Below are 24,481 nucleotides of genomic sequence, written 5' to 3'. Positions count from 1 at the left end.
CTAGTGACGGTTTCAGTCTGGTGTCAGCCTCTCCTCGTGACGGTGTCAGTCTGGTGTCAGCCTCTCCTCGTGACGGTGTCAGTCTGGTGTCAGCCTCGCTAGTGACGGTTTCAGTCTGGTGTCAGCCTCTCCTCGTGACGGTGTCCGTCTGGTGTCAGCCTCGCTAGTGACGTGGTCGGACTGGTGTCAGCCTCGCTAGTGACGGGGTCGGTCTGGTGTCAGCCTCGCCTCGTGACGGTGTCGGTCTGGTGTCATCCTCGCTAGTGACGGTGTCGGTCTGGTGTCATCCTCGCCTCGTGACGGGGTCGGTCTGGTGTCAGCCTCGCTAGTGACGGAGTCGGTCTGGTGTCAGCCTCTCCTCGTGATGGTGTCGGTCTGGTGTCAGCCTCTCCTCGTGACGGTGTCGGTCTGGTGTCAGCCTCTCCTCGTGACAGGGTCCGTCTGGTGTCAGCCTCGCTAGTGACGGTTTCAGTCTGGTGTCAGCCTCTCCTCGTGACGGTGTCAGTCTGGTGTCAGCCTCGCTAGTGACGGTGTCAGTCTGGTGTCAGCCTCGCTAGTGACGGGGTCGGTCTGGTGTCAGCCTCTCCTCGTGACGGGGTCGGTCTGGTGTCAGCCTCTCCTCGTGACGGTGTCGGTCTGGTGTCAGCCTCTCCTCGTGACGGGGTCCGTCTGGTGTCAGCCTCTCCTCGTGACGGGGTCGGTCTGGTGTCAGCCTCTCCTCGCGACGGGGTCGGTCTGGTGTCAGCCTCGCTAGTGACGGTTTCAGTCTGGTGTCAGCCTCTCCTCGTGACGGTGTCAGTCTGGTGTCAGCCTCGCTAGTGACGGTGTCAGTCTGGTGTCAGCCTCGCTAGTGACGGTTTCAGTCTGGTGTCAGCCTCTCCTCGTGACGGTGTCAGTCTGGTGTCAGCCTCGCTAGTGACGGGGTCGGTCTGGTGTCAGCTTCTCCTCGTGACGGGGTCGGTCTGGTGTCAGCCTCTCCTCGTGACGGTGTCAGTCTGGTGTCAGCCTCTCCTCGTGACGGTGTCAGTCTGGTGTCTCCTCGTGACGGTGTCCGTCTGGTGTCAGCCTCTCCTCGTGACGGTGTCAGTCTGGTGTCAGCCTCGCTAGTGACGGGGTCGGTCTGGTGTCAGCCTCTCCTTGTGACGGGGTCGGTCTGGTGTCAGCCTCTCCTCGTGACGGTGTCGGTCTGGTGTCAGCCTCTCCTCGTGACGGAGTCCGTCTGGTGTCAGCCTCTCCTCGTGACGGGGTCGGTCTGGTGTCAGCCTCTCCTCGTGACGGGGTCGGTCTGGTGTCAGCCTCGCTAGTGACGGTTTCAGTCTGGTGTCAGCCTCTCCTCGTGACGGTGTCAGTCTGGTGTCAGCCTCGCTAGTGACGGTGTCAGTCTGGTGTCAGCCTCTCCTCGTGACGGTGTCCGTCTGGTGTCAGCCTCGCTAGTGACGGGGTCGGTCTGGTGTCAGCCTCGCTAGTGACGGGGTCGGTCTGGTGTCAGCCTCGCCTCGTGACGGTGTCGGTCTGGTGTCAGCCTCGCCTCGTGACGGTGTCGGTCTGGTGTCATCCTCGCTAGTGACGGTGTCGGTCTGGTGTCATCCTCGCCTCGTGACAGGGTCGGTCTGGTGTCAGCCTCGCTAGTGACGGAGTCGGTCTGGTGTCAGCCTCTCCTCGTGTCGGTGTCGGTCTGGTGTCAGCCTCTCCTCGTGACGGTGTCGGTCTGGTGTCAGCCTCTCCTCGTGACAGGGTCCGTCTGGTGTCAGCCTCGCTAGTGACGGTTTCGGTCTGGTGTCAGCCTCTCCTCGTGACGGTGTCAGTCTGGTGTCAGCCTCGCTAGTGACGGTGTCAGTCTGGTGTCAGCCTCTCCTCGTGACGGTGTCAGTCTGGTGTCAGCCTCTCCTCGTGACGGTGTCAGTCTGGTGTCAGCCTCGCTAGTGACGGTTTCAGTCTGGTGTCAGCCTCTCCTCGTGACGGTGTCCGTCTGGTGTCAGCCTCTCCTCGTGACGGTGTCAGTCTGGTGTCAGCCTCGCTAGTGACGGGGTCGGTCTGGTGTCAGCCTCTCCTCGTGACGGGGTCGGTCTGGTGTCAGCCTCTCCTCGTGACGTGTCGGTCTGGTGTCAGCCTCTCCTCGTGACGGGGTCCGTCTGGTGTCAGCCTCTCCTCGTGACGGGGTCGGTCTGGTGTCAGCCTCTCCTCGTGACGGGGTCGGTCTGGTGTCAGCCTCGCTAGTGATGGTTTCAGTCTGGTGTCAGCCTCTCCTCGTGACGGTGTCAGTCTGGTGTCAGCCTCGCTAGTGACGGTGTCAGTCTGGTGTCAGCCTCGCTAGTGACGGTTTCAGTCTGGTGTCAGCCTCTCCTCGTGACGGTGTCAGTCTGGTGTCAGCCTCGCTAGTGATGGTTTCAGTCTGGTGTCAGCCTCGCCTCGTGACGGTGTCAGTCTGGTGTCAGCCTCTCCTCGTGACGGTGTCAGTCTGGTGTCAGCCTCGCTAGTGACGGTTTCAGTCTGGTGTCTGCCTCTCCTCGTGACGGTGTCCGTCTGGTGTCAGCCTCGCTAGTGACGGGGTCGGTCTGGTGTCAACCTCGCCTCGTGACGGTGTCGGTCTTGTGTCAGCCTCGCCTCGTGACGGTGTCAGTCTGGTGTCATCCTCGCTAGTGACGGTGTCGGTCTGGTGTCATCTTCGCCTCGTGACGGGGTCGGTCTGGTGTCAGCCTCGCTAGTGACGGAGTCGGTCTGGTGTCAGCCTCTCCTCGTGACGGTGTCAGTCTGGTGTCAGCCTCGCTAGTGACGGTTTCAGTCTGGTGTCAGCCTCTCCTCGTGACGGTGTCAGTCTGGTGTCAGCCTCTCCTCGTGACGGTGTCAGTCTGGTGTCAGCCTCGCTAGTGACGGTTTCAGTCTGGTGTCAGCCTCTCCTCGTGACGGTGTCCGTCTGGTGTCAGCCTCGCTAGTGACGGGGTCGGTCTGGTGTCAGCCTCGCTAGTGACGGGGTCGGTCTGGTGTCAGCCTCGCCTCGTGACGGTGTCGGTCTGGTGTCAGCCTCGCCTCGTGACGGTGTCGGTCTGGTGTCATCCTCGCTAGTGACGGTGTCGGTCTGGTGTCATCCTCGCCTCGTGACGGGGTCGGTCTGGTGTCAGCCTCGCTAGTGACAGAGTCGGTCTGGTGTCAGCCTCTCCTCGTGACGGTGTCGGTCTGGTGTCAGCCTCTCCTCGTGACGGTGTCGGTCTGGTGTCAGCCTCTCCTCGTGACAGGGTCCGTCTGGTGTCAGCCTCGCTAGTGACGGTTTCGGTCTGGTGTCAGCCTCTCCTCGTGACGGTGTCAGTCTGGTGTCAGCCTCGCTAGTGACGGTGTCAGTCTGGTGTCAGCCTCGCTAGTGACGGTGTCAGTCTGGTGTCAGCCTCTCCTCGTGACGGTGTCAGTCTGGTGTCAGCCTCGCTAGTGACGGTTTCAGTCTGGTGTCAGCCTCTCCTCGTGACGGTGTCCGTCTGGTGTCAGCCTCTCCTCGTGACGGTGTCTTTCTGGTGTCAGCCTCGCTAGTGACGGTTTCAGTCTGGTGTCAGCCTCTCCTCGTGACGGTGTCGGTCTGGTGTCAGCCTCGCTAGTGACGGGGTCGGTCTGGTGTCAGCCTCGCTAGTGACGGGGTCGGTCTGGTGTCAGCCTCGCCTCGTGACGGTGTCGGTCTGGTGTCAGCCTCGCCTCGTGACGGTGTCGGTCTGGTGTCATCCTCGCTAGTGACGGTGTCGGTCTGGTGTCATCCTCGCCTCGTGACGGGGTCGGTCTGGTGTCAGCCTCGCTAGTGACGGAGTCGGTCTGGTGTCAGCCTCTCCTCGTGACGGTGTCGGTCTGGTGTCAGCCTCTCCTCGTGACGGTGTCGGTCTGGTGTCAGCCTCTCCTCGTGACAGGGTCCGTCTGGTGTCAGCCTCGCTAGTGACGGTTTCGGTCTGGTGTCAGCCTCTCCTCGTGACGGTGTCAGTCTGGTGTCAGCCTCGCTAGTGACGGTGTCAGTCTGGTGTCAGCCTCGCTAGTGACGGTGTCAGTCTGGTGTCAGCCTCTCCTCGGGACGGTGTCAGTCTGGTGTCAGCCTCTCCTCGTGACGGTGTCAGTCTGGTGTCAGCCTCGCTAGTGACGGTTTCAGTCTGGTGTCAGCCTCTCCTCGTGACGGTGTCCGTCTGGTGTCAGCCTCTCCTCGTGACGGTGTCAGTCTGGTGTCAGCCTCGCTAGTGACGGGGTCGGTCTGGTGTCAGCCTCTCCTCGTGACGGTGTCCGTCTGGTGTCAGCCTCGCTAGTGACGTGGTCGGACTGGTGTCAGCCTCGCTAGTGACGGGGTCGGTCTGGTGTCAGCCTCGCCTCGTGACGGTGTCGGTCTGGTGTCATCCTCGCTAGTGACGGTGTCGGTCTGGTGTCATCCTCGCCTCGTGACGGGGTCGGTCTGGTGTCAGCCTCGCTAGTGACGGAGTCGGTCTGGTGTCAGCCTCTCCTCGTGATGGTGTCGGTCTGGTGTCAGCCTCTCCTCGTGACGGTGTCGGTCTGGTGTCAGCCTCTCCTCGTGACAGGGTCCGTCTGGTGTCAGCCTCGCTAGTGACGGTTTCAGTCTGGTGTCAGCCTCTCCTCGTGACGGTGTCAGTCTGGTGTCAGCCTCGCTAGTGACGGTGTCAGTCTGGTGTCAGCCTCGCTAGTGACGGGGTCGGTCTGGTGTCAGCCTCTCCTCGTGACGGGGTCGGTCTGGTGTCAGCCTCTCCTCGTGACGGTGTCGGTCTGGTGTCAGCCTCTCCTCGTGACGGGGTCCGTCTGGTGTCAGCCTCTCCTCGTGACGGGGTCGGTCTGGTGTCAGCCTCTCCTCGCGACGGGGTCGGTCTGGTGTCAGCCTCGCTAGTGACGGTTTCAGTCTGGTGTCAGCCTCTCCTCGTGACGGTGTCAGTCTGGTGTCAGCCTCGCTAGTGACGGTGTCAGTCTGGTGTCAGCCTCGCTAGTGACGGTTTCAGTCTGGTGTCAGCCTCTCCTCGTGACGGTGTCAGTCTGGTGTCAGCCTCGCTAGTGACGGGGTCGGTCTGGTGTCAGCTTCTCCTCGTGACGGGGTCGGTCTGGTGTCAGCCTCTCCTCGTGACGGTGTCAGTCTGGTGTCAGCCTCGCTAGTGACGGGGTCGGTCTGGTGTCAGCCTCTCCTTGTGACGGGGTCGGTCTGGTGTCAGCCTCTCCTCGTGACGGTGTCGGTCTGGTGTCAGCCTCTCCTCGTGACGGGGTCCGTCTGGTGTCTCCTCGTGACGGTGTCCGTCTGGTGTCAGCCTCTCCTCGTGACGGTGTCAGTCTGGTGTCAGCCTCGCTAGTGACGGGGTCGGTCTGGTGTCAGCCTCTCCTTGTGACGGGGTCGGTCTGGTGTCAGCCTCTCCTCGTGACGGTGTCGGTCTGGTGTCAGCCTCTCCTCGTGACGGGGTCCGTCTGGTGTCAGCCTCTCCTCGTGACGGGGTCGGTCTGGTGTCAGCCTCTCCTCGTGACGGGGTCGGTCTGGTGTCAGCCTCGCTAGTGACGGTTTCAGTCTGGTGTCAGCCTCTCCTCGTGACGGTGTCAGTCTGGTGTCAGCCTCGCTAGTGACGGTGTCAGTCTGGTGTCAGCCTCTCCTCGTGACGGTGTCCGTCTGGTGTCAGCCTCGCTAGTGACGGGGTCGGTCTGGTGTCAGCCTCGCTAGTGACGGGGTCGGTCTGGTGTCAGCCTCGCCTCGTGACGGTGTCGGTCTGGTGTCAGCCTCGCCTCGTGACGGTGTCGGTCTGGTGTCATCCTCGCTAGTGACGGTGTCGGTCTGGTGTCATCCTCGCCTCGTGACAGGGTCGGTCTGGTGTCAGCCTCGCTAGTGACGGAGTCGGTCTGGTGTCAGCCTCTCCTCGTGTCGGTGTCGGTCTGGTGTCAGCCTCTCCTCGTGACGGTGTCGGTCTGGTGTCAGCCTCTCCTCGTGACAGGGTCCGTCTGGTGTCAGCCTCGCTAGTGACGGTTTCGGTCTGGTGTCAGCCTCTCCTCGTGACGGTGTCAGTCTGGTGTCAGCCTCGCTAGTGACGGTGTCAGTCTGGTGTCAGCCTCGCTAGTGACGGTGTCAGTCTGGTGTCAGCCTCTCCTCGTGACGGTGTCAGTCTGGTGTCAGCCTCTCCTCGTGACGGTGTCAGTCTGGTGTCAGCCTCGCTAGTGACGGTTTCAGTCTGGTGTCAGCCTCTCCTCGTGACGGTGTCCGTCTGGTGTCAGCCTCTCCTCGTGACGGTGTCAGTCTGGTGTCAGCCTCGCTAGTGACGGGGTCGGTCTGGTGTCAGCCTCTCCTCGTGACGGGGTCGGTCTGGTGTCAGCCTCTCCTCGTGACGTGTCGGTCTGGTGTCAACTTCTCCTCGTGACGGGGTCCGTCTGGTGTCAGCCTCTCCTCGTGACGGGGTCGGTCTGGTGTCAGCCTCTCCTCGTGACGGTGTCAGTCTGGTGTCAGCCTCGCTAGTGACGGTGTCAGTCTGGTGTCAGCCTCTCCTCGTGACGGTGTCCGTCTGGTGTCAGCCTCGCTAGTGACGGGGTCGGTCTGGTGTCAGCCTCGCTAGTGACGGGGTCGGTCTGGTGTCAGCCTCGCCTCGTGACGGTGTCGGTCTGGTGTCAGCCTCGCCTCGTGACGGTGTCGGTCTGGTGTCATCCTCGCTAGTGACGGTGTCGGTCTGGTGTCATCCTCGCCTCGTGACAGGGTCGGTCTGGTGTCAGCCTCGCTAGTGACGGAGTCGGTCTGGTGTCAGCCTCTCCTCGTGTCGGTGTCGGTCTGGTGTCAGCCTCTCCTCGTGACGGTGTCGGTCTGGTGTCAGCCTCTCCTCGTGACAGGGTCCGTCTGGTGTCAGCCTCGCTAGTGACGGTTTCGGTCTGGTGTCAGCCTCTCCTCGTGACGGTGTCAGTCTGGTGTCAGCCTCGCTAGTGACGGTGTCAGTCTGGTGTCAGCCTCGCTAGTGACGGTGTCAGTCTGGTGTCAGCCTCTCCTCGTGACGGTGTCAGTCTGGTGTCAGCCTCTCCTCGTGACGGTGTCAGTCTGGTGTCAGCCTCGCTAGTGACGGTTTCAGTCTGGTGTCAGCCTCTCCTCGTGACGGTGTCCGTCTGGTGTCAGCCTCTCCTCGTGACGGTGTCAGTCTGGTGTCAGCCTCGCTAGTGACGGGGTCGGTCTGGTGTCAGCCTCTCCTCGTGACGGGGTCGGTCTGGTGTCAGCCTCTCCTCGTGACGTGTCGGTCTGGTGTCAGCCTCTCCTCGTGACGGGGTCCGTCTGGTGTCAGCCTCTCCTCGTGACGGGGTCGGTCTGGTGTCAGCCTCTCCTCGTGACGGGGTCGGTCTGGTGTCAGCCTCGCTAGTGACGGTTTCAGTCTGGTGTCAGCCTCTCCTCGTGACGGTGTCAGTCTGGTGTCAGCCTCGCTAGTGACGGTGTCAGTCTGGTGTCAGCCTCGCTAGTGACGGTTTCAGTCTGGTGTCAGCCTCTCCTCGTGACGGTGTCAGTCTGGTGTCAGCCTCGCTAGTGATGGTTTCAGTCTGGTGTCAGCCTCTCCTCGTGACGGTGTCAGTCTGGTGTCAGCCTCTCCTCGTGACGGTGTCAGTCTGGTGTCAGCCTCGCTAGTGACGGTTTCAGTCTGGTGTCTGCCTCTCCTCGTGACGGTGTCAGTCTGGTGTCAGCCTCTCCTCGTGACGGTGTCAGTCTGGTGTCTGCTGTCTTGGAAATTCGCTTTAACGAATTTCTCCTTACCGTGAGTACTCGCAGTTGGATGCGCAGAAATCCCCCATAAAGCTGTGCGAATCTCGTTTACCACGACTGCAGCCAAACTACACGATTCCTGCCCATCCAAATACTTTGGTTCTGTTGAATTTGTGGGTGATGGAGCTCCGTTACCCTGGAATGATCACACGACACTCTAAGGCTGGTTGCAACTCACATAAGGGCTGATTTTAGACCCAGCTCTCTGTTTTATTAAGAATACACACATGCCCCCCACATGAATAAAGTCAATCCCTCCCACCGAACAATGCAATGGGGAGTGCCTATACAGAGGATATACATTCCAATTGGAGCATAGCCTTTGCTATTATCTATCACTGGTCCTCCCCCATGAGTCTTCTGAGGTCAGCAGACTTCCTCCCCTTCCCCCCTATGAGCCATCTGAGGTCATATTTCCTGTCCTACTAGCTTCTATTGGTATGCAAAATTCTCTGCACAAGCACTCCCTAAAAATATCAGTCTGTACCTGGATGGGCCCGATACGATCTTTATTAAAACACATCCATCCGAGATACAGTTTCAAGTTGGTAATGGGTTGTAAGATATGCATAAGCCTACACGTGGAGTTCACACCGCTTGCGCATTGCGTTATGAAGCCCACGTGGTACCATGCTGCTGATATGTGGATACAGGCCCACTGTCTACTGACAGCAGCATTCGCATGGAATGCCGTGGTGGTATACACGCCGGTCTATAAGCGCAGATCTGCCATCTCATCCATTACCAAGCCGAGTACTGTAATACATACATTGTACATGCGCATGGCCCAATTGCAGCCTTCAGAGCTTTAATTAAGCCACACGAGAGACATATGAATAACACGAATACATGACACATTTAAAGTTCGACCAACAATACAAAATTTCCATGACATTCCCTCCTGTTTTATCATATTCTCCTCGTGTCCCTTCTTGATCTTCTTCAGCTTGATGGGTGTAGTCTCAAACTTCAAAGAGTTCCTGTAGTTGTCCCTGAGAATAAAGTTCCACGGGGTACCTGAAACAACAAGACCCGACGCAGACTCGACGCAAACAGGCTTGATTGAAGCGATGATCCTCAAGAGCGTTGGAACCTTCACTACAGGAAGGCTCTTGCAAAAACCACAAACAGACTTGTGGTATGAATAAAGCTTGTGATCCCACGGTGGTCTGGGGAGATCCAGCAACAGATTCTCAAATTGCCCCTGCAGACGGGGCCACACAAGGCTGGTCTCGACCCAGACAGTTTTCCAAATCGCAGACACAAACAATGATGAGGCTTGAAGCTTGCTTGAAGGTCTTGGAGAATGTGGTCTTCAGAGAGATAAATTAGAGGGAAGCCAGGACGTAATCTGTAGAGAAGGTGGATGGTTGGTGAGGTCTTCCTCCGATCAGTGGTTGGAGTGGGATCCCAGGAGCGGGCATGGAGATGTGGTCGTCTGCCCGAGCTTGGTTTACACGGTCGATGAGGCAACAGGAACATCTCACCGCGGCATATAAAAGGCAGATGAAAAAGAGAAGCATCAGGATATACACTCCCACTTCCTTCAACCAAGATCCGATGGAGAACAGGAAATCTCCCAATCCTCCCAAACCCTTGAACGGATTCCAACCCTCACTAGCTATAGCTCTAGCTTTTCCCTGTAGTTCACTAACTTTGTCCATATGGGCCTGGACCTTGTCATCGGTGTCTTCTATCCAAGTACAACAATCCTCTCCGATGAACTCACAGAACCCCCCTTTGGCGGCTAAAAGATAATCGAGGGCCATCTTCTCCTGAAGCACTAAAATTCCCATCTGCCGTTGTTCTTGGGCAATTTCTCTGACAGCCTCTACGGTCTCGTTAAACATACTATCCACGATGACAGAAAAATTGTTCAGGCGCTTCATAAGTTCTATTCCCCATCCTGTCCATGAGGGGAACCAAGCCCATGCCTGGTCGCCCTCAGAGAACAGTTCCCTGCGAACTCTCCCTGCCATCCTTACCTTCTTGTGGACCATCAACTCTTCATGGTCCATCACTACATAGGATGCGGGGACTAGCTTTATGAGGGCACACGAACCTTTCGCGTTCTGGGGAAATGTTCTATAGGCTGCCGAACCACACAGAAAATAGTATGGACCTGTCAGAGCAGAACAGGAGGAGTTCCTCGTTCGGCCTCTGGTACTGAGCAACAGTTGCACAGACTGGGGGATTGCTCCCTCAGTCTGCACATCACATCCGTCCTTCCAACACACGTGGTCTGGTCGGTCAGTGTGGTTACTCAGAAAGGAAGTCTGGTTAGTCAGATTGACAGTTATACCTCCCTCACAGGTGGTAATCCCAACAAACTTGTTACCTGTGCCAAAGCTGATGTTAAAGCACACCTGAGGGCTGCCTAGCTGCCCAGTTACCCATAATGGACTGGTGAGGGCCCTACAGGAGCTAGAGCTAATATTGGTGCTGAAACTGATGTTACCTGCTAAAAATGTGTCATTAAGTTCTACCGACAAATGTCTACGTGGGGGCTGACCAGGGGTCCCTTGCTTTTTCATGCCGACGCGGATGTCATATAGGGCATGAACAGCGGCCATTGCGGACATGTGATGACTGGGTGGGGGCTTTGAGCATACCCAACAGTTGGTTTTGTTGGCGGTTCTGGCTAAACGCAGGTGCATTTTAAATAAAAGGTTGGGGTATCTGCCGTCTTTTCCTCCGTTCACACACATGTATGACATACAAACAAAAAGAAAAAGGAAAATGACACCCCTCATTCTCTGGTGTAGCTGAAAAGCTTCTTGCAGTGGCTTGCGTGCACCCAGTTGTCTCGTCCCTCGAGTTTGAGTGAGGTAGGTGTCGTCAGCTGGACTTGGTATGGTCCGGTGAACCGTGGCTCGAGTCCGGTTCTTTGATGTTTCTTTAGGACGACCCAATCACCTGGCTCAATAGAAAGAACACCTGTTATTGTATTTGGATCGGGGAGCGATTCGCGAACCCGATGGTGTATCTTCTGCAGCTCCCGTTGCAGAGATTGCACATAACCTGTAAGCTGTGAATGCAAAGACGACAACTGTTGAGGAAAGTACAACCCTGTTTTGGGAGGTCCCCCAAACAACACCTCGTAGGGTGACAGCCCATGTGGTTGCCGAGGGGCATTCCGGATGGAATAGGGGGCAATGGGGAGACACTCAGGCCAAGGTTTTTGGGTATTGGAAGACGTTCAACCTTACCGCTACTCTCGGGGTGATATGGGGTGTGTCGCCGCTGACTCCAGTTCCACCAAAGAAATGCAGTCGTGTCCTTTGGAAGAGAGATTAGTAGTGGACAAAGAAGACATGTTAGCAGAAGAGGTGTTAGTATTGTTAGTCGTGTTGCAAAATTCAGCACTGTCATTGCTGTCCTCCCCCCCCTTCTCATCTTCCGACACAGGAAGAAGAGAAGCTGGGTTAAGAATAGTGCATCGTTTGATAGTGAGGTTAGTAGGGGTTAGGAGGGCTTTCCCCTGAGAGGGGTACCTTGCCTTGGATGTCCTGTTTTCGCAGGACCGTTCTTGCTGCACCGGTGTCAGTGAGGCAAGGGAGGGGATATTTTAATTCCTCTAGAAAAAGATGGATCTGGGCCGACACCGATTTGTCAACTTCCTATGAGAATTCATAGGAGTTACTTACCATGGTGGTCATAGGGGCGGAGGACTCATCAGGAATGAACTGCCACCGACCTTTAGGTAATTGGGGACAGCTCCTCCTCATGTGCCCCGTTTGGTGGCACTGGAAGCACCTGGGTGGGGGCCTATCCTTCCTGTGACCCAGATCCCTTGGTTTTTCGTGTGGGGTCTGGGACATAAGAACTTTGGCCTTGTCTTGTTTTCTTCTATCCATTTCCCTCTCTATTGCCGCAAGAGTGGAAAGGATAGCAGGGATAGACATCTCATTATATTCGGGTCGGGCCAGAACCAGCCTTTCCCGAATTTTAGTATCGATGCCTTCCAAAAATTTGGCCCGCAACAGAATGTGCGTCGCGGTCACCTTTACCCCTTCAGTTGGAGCATCAGGTCCAACTTCCAGATCCGCATCCAGTGCCGCCTGCTTGAGACGGCGCCAGAAGCAGGCGCTTTCCTCATTAGGACCCTGGGTGAGCTTCATCATGTCCGTAGTAGAGGTAGCACCATACATTTCTGGAAGCTTTGCCTTTAGCTGTGTACAGAACTCTTTGCCCCCTGAAGTCATCTCCTCATGCGTGGTTATAGAGCACCCTGCAATCACTGTACTGGCCACTTCCATGCCCACCTTTGCCCGTAGGATCTGTGCACAATCTGACCCGCTCATACCATAGCTGAACTGGTTTTGTCCAAACATTCGAGCAAATCCTCTCGGATTGACTCGATAGTCCGGGAGCTCAGCCAGAATAGTGCGGATCTCTGCCGGGGTGAAGGGGACATGCCAAACTACCCGTTCCCCTAAAGTCCGTTCCCCCCGTGCATTGGGAGGACCTTCAAATTGCTGCACCCTGACTGGATAGGCCTCGGTCCGGGAAGAGTGCAAGGGCTGACCCAGCATCATCGGTGGGCTTAGATTAACCACCTCGCTTACTGCACCTTCAGGTTTGAGGTCCCTCAGATCAGGGTATAGCTGGGGGGGCAGGGGTCTGATCAGTGGTTCGTAGCGCTTTGATGCAATCCGCCCTGCTGAGGCATAGAGACAGAAGACACAGAAGGTATGTCAAGAGTGACGTCACTAACAGAAGAGACAGGTGCAGTTATACTTATCTCAGCCACTGTTGGTTGTTGGGGGACCCCAGTAGACCCTGATCCTGCCTGCCTTAGTAGAGTCAGCCCTGAAAGAGCTTCCTCCACCTCTGACACTGGATCCTCCTGTTTTATTCCCTCTGGAGGCCAGGTATACATCACCTGGTTCTTCCGGACAGACACCAGTTTATGTATGCCCTGCTTCCCTAATCGGATTGACCTGTGAAGCCATAGCTGTGCGATCTCTAGTTCTGACGCCTGCATCCGTGGTTCAAATTCAGAGATGAATTTTTCCCACCTCCATGCGTCAAATGTACCTTACCGGGGAATTTCCCATCTGGTACCCTTCGACCATTTATTCCACCTTTTGAGGGGTTCTGTAGACTTCCCCCCCAAACTCACCTTCATCAGTTGTGCAGCTGTCCTTACCCTGAAGAGGGCTGGTTCCCCCTCTCTCTTCATGGACTGACTACTGCCCATCGTGACTAGTCACTGGTATATATCCCGCGTCCGGGTACCTGTTTACCCCCTGGAGCACTCGGTGGGATCCTACCGAGAGGCCTGATTCCACCACTTTCCCAGCACAGCGTAATTTATGTGATACTTATCGATCACCCGAAGCGCATCAAGTGGCGGTCAGACTGAGAGCACACCTCCCACTCCCACAGCGCAATTTGTGTGATCCTGACCACCCGAAGTGTTTGTGGTAACCAGGACTTCCCTGGACCGCCCACTCGCACAGCGTAATTTATGTGGTTCTCATCACCCACTGTGTTTGGCAGGCCACACCGCACAATGATGAAAGTGGCTTTTCTCTCCCTGCACACAGTAGCTAACACAAGTCAAAACAAAAAGAGGGGTTCTTGGATGTTACTTAGGGGTCACTGGTTGGGCAGAAACCTGCTAACTGACCTTTAGGAAATTTGTGTAAAAAGAAAAAAACTTTCCTAATACACACAGAAAAACCCTTTTTCAACCTGAAAAACTGTTAAAAAGGACAAAGTGGATCCTTATGAAAAACACGGGACGTTTCACAGTAAAACAATTACACCGAGGTAAACCGAAAAACTGCACCAAAAGTAACCTTGTTGCTGACTCAAAAATCACTCCTATCAGCACCGCTAAACGATCCACGTTATACACGCAATCTTTACTGCAACCACCTAGAACCGTTTACACAAAAAGTCTGCTGGACGTGAAACACGCGACACAGCAGCTTAAAACAAACCCGCTTTACAATAAGGAACTACTTTTAAAAGGAAAAACACAAGAAAAACATAATCACTATACAAGAAATCTATGTGCAAAAACCCAGACTTCACCGCGCTCATTAAATGTGGAACACGTGAAGGGAAAACTCGCTTAATACACTTTAAATTGGCTGGCAATACGCAAATTTAAAGCTAAAAGCAAACAAATGAAACTGTAAAAAATTTGGATTAAAAACACAATATGGGTCAAATGCATATAGGAAACTTCATGCACATTGCATAGAGATTACTGCATGTTAGATTTCCAGAGTTATGAAAAAACTCTATTAATATTTCTAGGTTCTTGTAGATGGTTGTGGGAAGAAATCCTTATGAAAACCAGGTCAGTATGAGCAGTGTGACTTTATTTGATCACACACCAAAAATACAAAGTCAATAAAAAACAGTAAATTCAGATATATGTAGCTTACAAGAAAATAAAAATAAAGAATAAATTGCCTTGGATATTAGGAAATAATGTAGTTCCTTTGCATAGCTTAGATAGAAGTTTTCTTGGCCTAGTTTAAGAAATGACCATGTGCTATTCTTTTGTTCTTTGTCCAAGCATGTGCTTTGAGTAAGAGTGTGTGAAAAGAATGTCTCTGTGTGTGTGAGTGAATGAAGTGAAGTGTCGTCTATCTGAGAGGCTTCTGCCTCGTAGTTTGAAAAGCTGCATACTTAAAATGCATGAGAAATTAGATCCTCCCATTAAGCTTTGTTTCAAATTCGCGGGCTTCTAAACTACTCCCAAAATCACTCCTAGTTTGAATAGAAACAGATGTTCCCATTCAAACCACCAAGTCATTATCATGATTGACATATGGACCATGAGAAAGGTTTCTGAAGTTCTTATATTACATACAACTGTCAAAAACCATGATTTATGACTACAATTTAAACTCTCAGACTCATTAAACGAATTCACAGTATGGTATACATTACATGAGTATTTTAAAAGAAAACATAACTTTAAACCTCTACTGATTACCTAGACTCAAACACAAATAATTCACATCTGACCACTTACATACAAAACCTCACATTCACATCCAATTAATAGGGAATATATATATATTCTGCCAGCATATATTTCAAAAACTACTAAAGACCGAATTAAAGTTTGGATATTAAAAAATTAATATTACATTCCCCTCTGAAATATGAAATTCATATTAATTTATAACAAGCACACATCATTTATATCACAAACACTCAGGTTTTGATTTAGTAATCTCAAATGTATCATTATTTGTAACTGAGTCAGCATAACCAGAAAGTAGTTTCCTCTGAAGTATATCTTGTAATAGATTATCTCCTTTCCTAATTTCACTTCTAATTCGCTTATAGAAACTATTCATTTTACACATCAAACATAATTGAAATATAATACATAATATGATAATAATAAAAATAATTATTACAGGATGTAATAAAATATTTCCTGCTGCAGATGCAATTGAAGTTTTTCCCAACATTGATACAGTACGTTTAAATTTTGACCACCAAGAATGACCTGAAAATTCAGACCATTCATGTTCTATATCTTTTAAACTCCCTTGTTCATGTTTAAATAATATTTCTGCTTTTTGAAGTTCATCTGATAATGCTATCAGTAAACCTTCATCTTTTTGAATAACATTTGCCCAATCTCTCCATGGGAATTCATCCACTTGAGATACTGTATATTGTACTGTATGGGAAGAGCACTTATATTTTTCATAAGCATGTTTGTTAAATTCATTCTCATCCCATTAACACTTATTGCTGAAATATCTCCTTCTATACAGAACAAACCTCGACTTAAGTTTTCTGTATGTGTACAAGAAGAGAAGAAGGATTGAACCCTTTCTGAGTCAGACATAACTTGAAAACAAACTTTCTTTTTATCTACAATTGAGATTAACTCAGAAGTGGTTTTAACCTTTTCTATCCTTGCTGAACATAGAGTATGGTTATGGTAACAAGAATGAAATATACCTTTGTCTTGATTAGGTAAACAAATCACTTTAGACTGAAATTGTAAACATGAAGACAGATCTAATTGTTCTAACTCAAAATTATTATCAGTAAATGCAAAATCTGTATATTGCAGATGATAATATAGTAACTGTGTGTTGCTAACTGGTAATCCCAAGACAGTGATTGGAACCAACATTTGTTCTTTTCCTGCTACAGGAATCATTGAAGAACTATAACATATGTTCTGATAACATCCAATCCACTTATTTACCCACAGATCAGTATGGTTTATGGCATATACATACTCTCTTGGTAAATTTTGTACAATACCTATAGGAGTTATTCCACTTTGAAAAGCTTGAGCTATTATTTTAAAATTTGTGGAATATTCCATCTGAATTTCTAAACATGCTCTGGCTATATGGGAATGCTGTTCACTTGACATTAAATTAAGAGTAATATTCTCTAAGTGTAATATAGATGGACCCATAATATTGGCTGTTTTAATCACCATATTTTCCAATATTTGATTCAAATTTCTTTGTACTTTAATACTATTGCTTCCCACTAAACCGGCTGTCTCGAGATCAGACTTTAGTGTACTAATGTCCATGCTATTTGTAATACTACCAACAGTACCTATTCCTCCTAAAATACCTTCAACTATACCACGTTTATTCCTGTGAGGATTCCTAATATCAGTACCAAACCATCTTTCAATACCTAATTCCATGTTAACCAGATGTTCTTTACATTGTGGAAACCTTGTTGAGATTTTCCATTCTGAAATGTTAAAGTTCCACACTATAATAACAAACTTTCCTTCTCTCAACAGACGTCTGGTCTGGAAATGGTTAATTTGGAAGGGACTGGCTGGAATAAATTTCTTATCCATACACTGTGTTCTTTTAGGGGATAGTACAATTACATTTGTATTTACACATTTCTTCGGATAATTTTCTTTTGATATGCAGCATTCATATATACCTGTATCATTAATTGATATAGTGTTTTGATGATACACAAAGTTATCATTATCCCAGTTCAAATTACCAAAAATACTTTTATGGATAACATCAGTTTTATCATGAAGAAAACTTCCCAAAAATTCACCATTCCTTTTCCAAGTTAATAATGAATTTTGAGGTAGGTGTATTTGTATACTACACATCAAATTCAGATTATCCTTTCCTTCTACAAGTCTTAATGATTGAGGAGATATTTTTATCTCTGGGACAATCAAATCTACCACAGTAACAATTACTTTGACTTTAGTTTGAACCAAAGCTCTTGTCACTTGGAAATCCCATATTTTCACTATGTCCTCTTTTTCATTACCATTAATATTCAAATGTTCAGGATCAAGAAAGTGTGAATAACTTTGTAATTGATACCAAATATCTGTTTTAGAACTTCCTATATTTCCAGTATTTAACATGTCTATGGAAATATCTCCTGACCAAATAGTAGGTTCATTTCCCTTTAAAACTATTAACCAGTATCCCATATCAGATAAATTACATTCAAAGTTACTAGTTTCGTTATTGATCCTATAAGATCCTTGCATTTTAACAAATTTTGATTTAGACTCTATTTTAGCTCTAACTTCAATATCATTATTATGAACGAAATACAATTCCGAACAACAAGTTCTCCCATAACCTATACACATATATCCTAGCAAGTCTTCAGCTGTATTAATGTTACTGTCTTTAGGAAAAAATCTTTTGTTCCTAATAAGTGTAGTGTTTTTCTTATGTAGGGCTTCAGTCTTGTTAACTTCTGCATTGCTGGAAAAGTTTATGTTGTAGATTACTAATATTGTCATTGTCACTAAGAAAAAAATCAATCCTGTAATAAGTCTTTTCTTTCTACTGCTTTGATGTTCCTTATGTTCTTTTGTTGTAATGTTTATTTTTCTTTGGAATCTGCGATGCTTTGTTTCTTCCGGATTATTGAAATCCATGTCTGCAAAAGAAATGCAGTATCATTATCTCGGTATAAACAATTTGCATTGGTCACTGTGCATCCACATTGTTTGTTGTCTGCGCGCATTTTTTACTGAATTAAGAGGTCTTTGCACTTGTACCATTACTCCTTGAACATCCAAAATATCAAATGGACCTTCCCAGTTGCTTTGCCATGGTCCAGTTTTTCTGAAAGTTTTTACCATTACTTGTCCTCCTTTTTCGAACTTAGAAGAATGTGGAGGAATCATTTTTTGCATGCGAGTAGCTGCATGTGGTACAATAGTGTTCAGATTGTCTTGCAACATCTGTAACCACTTTGTTTTTTCTATTGCCTCTTTTTGCGGCGTTGACAAGAACGGTTCATGGGGAAAAACAATACGCATTTTCCTTCCTGTCATTAACTCAAAAGGAGAATACTGTGTTGCAGAAGATGTTGTACTTCTGACACTCATCAGAACCAATGGTACAGCATCAACCCAAGTATTTCCTCTGTCTAATAACATTTTTGCAATCCTTGATTTGACAGTCCTATTCATTCTTTCCACAATACCTGCAGATTGTGGATGATAGGGCACATGAAATCTCTGTTGTATACCCAAGATTTTACACATTGCCTGCATTATTTTACCTGTGAAGTGGGTTCCTCTGTCACTACTGAGGTTTGTTGGTATACCCCAGACTGGAAAAACATGATTAATTAGCATTTTAGCAGTTGTTAATGCATCATCTTTGCGAACAGGCAAGATTTCAATCCATTTTGAAAAAACATCAACTACAACTAAAGCATACCTGTACCCATTTTTACCTGTAGGTAACGGTCCTATATAGTCTAGTTGTAATGTGGACCATGGTCCATCTGCTGGAGGAGTTCTTTGTAATGGAGGTTTTTGACCCTTTGGTCGAGGATTCACTTGAGCACAGATTAGACAAGATTGAACTACACTGTCTACTGTTTCTTCCATTTTGTCCCAGTAAAATTTTTCCTTGAGTATTTCAAGCAATCTTTGTTTACCTATGTGACCTAGGCTTTCGTGATTGTACTTTGTAAATTCTACCTGTAGATGCTGCGGTATAACAGGACGCAGAAACCCGTGTAAGTCATGAAACAAAATTCCGTATTCACATACAAAGGGAAATTTTGGATCAACCTGAGAAGCAGAAAGAGATGGATCCCTTTTCTGTTCTTCTGCAAAGGAGGGAATCTGTGTGTCTGTCTTCCTAACAACATTAACTGAGACTGGTTCAGACTGCATCACTGGTACTCCGTGTAAAGCTGCTTCCTTTGCTAAGAGATCAGCTGTTCTATTGCCTACACTCATCTCATCATTGTCCTTCCTATGAGATGGAATTTTTACAATTGCATAGGCAATAGGATTTTCCTCTGCTAGCTTAAAAATTGATTCAAGTGTCTCTTTGTGCACTAGGACTTTGTTAGATGCATCTACAAAACCTCTACGTTTCCAAATTGGTAAATAATCTGTCAGGGAACGTACAACATATGAACTGTCACTGTAGATCACTAATGGACTTCTGTTCTCTTCCTTGTCTAATGTCAACACAGTTTTTACTGCTTCAAGTTCTGCCCTTTGAGCTGAAAAATGTCCTGGCAATTTGTGCTGTATGGAATAATTACGCTCTGGATACCAAATTGAATATCCACTGTAATAATTACCTGACATACAGTATCTAGAACCATCCACAAATACAGGTTCATCAATTTTCTCTGCCTCTCTACGGAAAAGAGGAGAGGAAGTTTCTTGGACTTCACATAGACATTCATGTTCTAACCCGTTGTATTCCATCAACTGAGGTAGGACATACTTGGCATTATGTTCAACCTGTATTTGCTTAGGTGATAGAGCCAACAACCATTGAGAAAATCTTTGGTTGGAAACTCCCGGAACATTTTTCTCAAAAAGAAACTTCAAAGTGCTATGTGGAGTTTGTAGAATAATTTTGTTGAATCCTACAATATGCTCTGTTGCTTTTACTGCATAATGTACTCCCACAAGTTGTCTGACACAATCATCAAAACCTTTCTCTACTGGGGTAAGCAGACGTGAGAAGTATCCAAGACTTCTCCAAACTCCTCCCTGTTTCTGAATCAAGACAGCTGAGATTGCAGTTTCTGAAGCATGCACTTGCAAAGCAAATGGTGCTTGCTTATCAACAGTAGCCAAAGCTGGAGCTGTTTGCAAATCATTTTTCAACATCTCAAAAGCTTTTTGCTGTATTTCTGTCCAGGGACCAAATACATTTTCCTCATTGTACTTCAACAAATCATACAATGGTTTGGCTTTTTCTGCAAATGATTCGATAAAATCTCTAGAGAAATTTACCAAACCCAAAAACTGTCTCAGTGCTTTGAATGTTGTTGGTACAGGAAGTGACGCAATAGACTCAATTCTTTCCTGTAAAGGCTGTCTCTTTCCTGGACCAATCAAAACTCCAAGAAATTTTACTTCATTTTTCATGAGCTGAACTTTGCGTGTATTCAGCTTGAGACCTTCATCTTGCAGAAGTGTAAACAATTCTGCTAAGAGAGTCCTGTGTTCAGTTTCAGAATTCGTCATAAGCAAAATATTATCCACATATTGTATTAAACAATCAGGTCTAGAAAATTTAGACAAAACATTTGCTAAAGCCTGATGTAAGATATACTTAGCAGAATGATATCCTTTTGGAAGACGTTTGAGACAATATTGGACATTTTTGTGGACAAATGAAAACTTGTATTGGCAACTCTCAGCCAATTTAATACTAAAAAATCCATTTGCAATGTCAAGAACAGAGAACACTTTCGCATTGGCATTTATTTGTGACATGATGTCTGGAGTTTCTGCCACAATGGGTGTACAACTTGGAGTGTATTTGTTTAGCATTCTTAGATCTATCAATAATCTATATGCACTAGGGTCATCACGCTTTGCCACTACCCACAAAGGATTATTATTAACTGAATTAGCTTTCCTGATGATACCCTGTTCCAAAAATTCTTGTATGATTACTGATACAGGTTCATCAGATTCTGGCGGCAACTTGTATTGTTTTAATGGGGGATGGTCTTTGCCTTGAATATTAACTTCAATATTTTTGAACAATCCAGCTTCATTTTTACCTTGACTCCACAGTTTTTTGTGTAGTTGTACTAACTGTTTCAATTCCAGATTATCTCCAGTATCTGGCCATTTATAGTCAGCATCAATTGCTTCTGTCAAACAGATGCTACCGACTTCACAATAATCTGTTGGGTCAATTACCATAGGCTTACGATTAGCAGAGCCCTGCCAAACAATGCCATTGGCTAAATCAAGTATCCACCCTCTTTGAGACAAAACATCAGCACCAATAATGTTCTCTGATCCTTGACAATACCAAAAGTCTATCTCCATTTGCGAACATCCTGGTATTTCAAAAGACACATTTTTACATTTTTTAGCTTGAACATCACCTTTTCCATTGAAACCTACAACTGTGCATACTGTTGCATTAGATGGAATTGGTATTTTCATGCCTAAAACGCTTATTTGGGCTCCACTATCCAATAAAATAGAAGATTTCTGTCTATTAATTTTAGCTTTTACATAAGGGCGGCCACACTTGTCCAAGAAAATTGGAGCTACATATTCCAGACAATGGAGTTCAACTTCCTTTTCTTTTGCTAGTCATGGTGAAGGTAATAATGGCTGTCTTGAAGTACTGGATGAATGTGAGTTGTTCACATTTCCTCCATTACTAATTGACATTTCACTAATCTCTCTGATCAGAGGAGCGTAGGGTGAAGATGACTTAACTTCCTGTGAACGAATTGGAGCTGACGGTTCAGGAGAAATAAGTCCATTTTCTTTACCCAAGTTTCTCATCTGAATGTCTTTCAAAAACTTCCTACACTGCCATTTCAAATGCCCTGGTTTTGCACAATAGTAACAAGTGAGTGGTCTTTGATTCCCTTGTCTTACTCTGTCATTCCTGCGGGGGGCAGCATTTCCTGTCTTGACTTTATCCTGACTGTCAGTCTTAGGATAATTATTCTCAATTAAAGCAATTTTTGGTCTTACATTATTTAGCTTTAATTGTCTCCTAATTTTGTCAATAATATAGGCAGCGTCATCCAAATTATCCTTTTCATTAGCAATCAATAAAGATGCTGGATCAAGGTACTTAAATTTTTTTACAAAATCCTTGACCATAGCAGGGGTCTCATCTTGTAAATTAAAAATCATCCTGTATGCCTTAGAAAATCTAATCCTAAAATCATATGGATCATCATTAATAGTAGCTCTTAAGGAGTCTAACATTTCCAAACTAGGTGTCTCCTCTCCTGTTGTGAACAGTAATAACTGTCGTAGTCTATCAGTAGCATTGCTATGAATTTCTATATCATCCTCATTCATGAAAGGAGTCTTGACTAACCTACGAGCCATAAAACTGGGGATCCACAACCCAAAAATGCGATTTCTTTGCTCATCAGTTAATTGAAACCTATCACAAAAATTCTCAAAAACATCGGAATTATGGAAAGAATTTTCTCTCATGTTATATGCTGGTATATCCTTCAATATTTTCATTAACTGATCCTGAATCTGTAACTTCAACTTAGATGCTCTAGCAAGTAATTTCTGTCTCTGAACAGTAGTCTCACCACCTTCCTCATCACCCCTGGGTGAGTCCGGGATAAATGAAGCCTGGGCCGTTTCTGATTGTTTTTTCTTCGACACCACAGCTATTTGCTTATTTTTTAATATTGCAACATTTTGAGATTCAATTTCTTGCTCAAGATGTTCAATATAGGTACAAAAAGTTTCACAGTTTGCACAATTGGATTCAACAGTATCCTGCATGTCTGTACTCTGTAAGACATTTTTGCTATCTGTCTGAACAACACAAACCACATTTTTCTCTGGCAATTCAAACACCATAGAATTGAAAACTCTAACTAGCTTCACAATGTTACGCAATTTTCTTTTCATCTTATTAAACGTAAATCTAGAGCTATCAATATCAACATTAGCCTGCATACATTGATCATACATAGCTTTCCATAAACCAGTATCAGAAGCATGGCTAGCTAAACCTTGAAATTCCAATTTACTTTCATTAGCTAATGAATCAATAAATTCCATTTTTCTACTCACCGAATGTAGTAAATGTCCTCTTTTGTCCTGACTTAGAGACTTTTCTGGTCACCACTTGAATCCTCAGATCTCCACAACCAACGTTTTCCGTTCCAGGTTCTGCAATCTTTCCGAAGCTTAATCAATAGAAATAGTTCATCGCAATCCCCTCTGACGAAGCGAGGAGAAGTTGAAAAAACGTGGAAAAATCGAATGGCTGGCACTCGCCAATAATGTTAGATTTCCAGAGTTATGAAAAAACTCTATTAATATTTCTAGGTTCTTGTAGATGGTTGTGGGAAGAAATCCTTATGAAAACCAGGTCAGTATGAGCAGTGTGACTTTATTTGATCACACACCAAAAATACAAAGTCAATAAAAAACAGTAAATTCAGATATATGTAGCTTACAAGAAAATAAAAATAAAGAATAAATTGCCTTGGATATTAGGAAATAATGTAGTTCCTTTGCATAGCTTAGATAGAAGTTTTCTTGGCCTAGTTTAAGAAATGACCATGTGCTATTCTTTTGTTCTTTGTCCAAGCATGTGCTTTGAGTAAGAGTGTGTGAAAAGAATGTCTCTGTGTGTGTGAGTGAATGAAGTGAAGTGTCGTCTATCTGAGAGGCTTCTGCCTCGTAGTTTGAAAAGCTGCATACTTAAAATGCATGAGAAATTAGATCCTCCCATTAAGCTTTGTTTCAAATTTGCGGGCTTCTAAACTACTCCCAAAATCACTCCTAGTTTGAATAGAAACAGATGTTCCCATTCAAACCACCAAGTCATTATCATGATTGACATATGGACCATGAGAAAGGTTTCTGAAGTTCTTATATTACATACAACTGTCAAAAACCATGATTTATGACTACAATTTAAACTCTCAGACTCATTAAACGAATTCACAGTATGGTATACATTACATGAGTATTTTAAAAGAAAACATAACTTTAAACCTCTACTGATTACCTAGACTCAAACACAAATAATTCACATCTGACCACTTACATACAAAACCTCACATTCACATCCAATTAATAGGGAATATATATATATTCTGCCAGCATATATTTCAAAAACTACTAAAGACCGAATTAAAGTTTGGATATTAAAAAATTAATATTACACTGCACATTTGGTAGCCAACAAAATGGCCACCAAACAAAAGGAGTCCATGTGGTTTGTCAAGAAGATGACCCCCCACAGAGGAGCACATGGCAGATACTAGAATGACCCCCCACAGAGGAGCACACGGCAGACTCTAGCCTCAAAATTGCCTCTTACATAAAACAGACTTTTAGACAGAACATACACTGGACAATTACACAACAATATGAAGCACACATACAACACAATTTGGGCACAATCACAGAACGGACATAAAACACCAACATATCACACTAACATGCACATGTAACAAAAAGGACCCCCTGCTGCATGCTTGCTGGGAGCAGTGGTACCACAAAACATTGTACAGACCACATAACACAGAGATCTTACAACAGTTAACAATTAACCTAAGCCTTTCAGCACTGTAATAATTACCTCACGTGGAGGGGGGTAGAGCAATCACCACAGTACCTACAGCCCACAAATACTTACCTAACACTATGCAACAACTTTTACCCACTAAAACATATACCCGTTTAATTTTTGGTTGGAAGATTTTTTAAACTTGACCAAATCCAGCCAACCAAAACCCCCCCCTCTGCTGCGTTCCGCAGAGACAAACCCTTGTCTTTCA

At 47.1% G+C, this 24,481-nt stretch overlaps 1 protein-coding gene across 1 annotated transcript; it reads right to left on the bottom strand.

Moving 5' to 3' along the window:
• Nucleotides 1–14,040: 14,040 nt before the first annotated feature.
• Nucleotides 14,041–23,857, bottom strand: LOC149433828 (uncharacterized). The gene is made up of 2 exons (XM_089664395.1): nucleotides 22,761–23,857; nucleotides 14,041–17,623 (listed from the first exon to the last, which is right to left on the bottom strand). The coding sequence occupies exon 2, from the start codon at nucleotides 17,619–17,621 to the stop codon at nucleotides 15,306–15,308; it is 2,316 nt and encodes a 771-aa protein (XP_089520521.1). The 5' UTR covers nucleotides 17,622–17,623; nucleotides 22,761–23,857; the 3' UTR covers nucleotides 14,041–15,305.
• Nucleotides 23,858–24,481: the final 624 nt, after the last annotated feature.

The sequence above is a fragment of the Staurois parvus genome, unplaced genomic scaffold (genome assembly GCF_062004578.1).
Source record: "Staurois parvus isolate SC_StPar_1 unplaced genomic scaffold, SC_StPar_1.0 ptg001911l, whole genome shotgun sequence".
In the NCBI taxonomy this organism is placed as follows: Eukaryota; Metazoa; Chordata; class Amphibia; order Anura; family Ranidae; genus Staurois; species Staurois parvus.
This window is presented reverse-complemented; position numbering and strand designations above follow the sequence as displayed.

Coding starts and splice junctions, on each gene's coding strand:
- LOC149433828 (XM_089664395.1), bottom strand. CDS start 17,621: ATGGATTTCAATAATCCGGAAGAAACAAAGCATCGCAGATTCCAAAGA.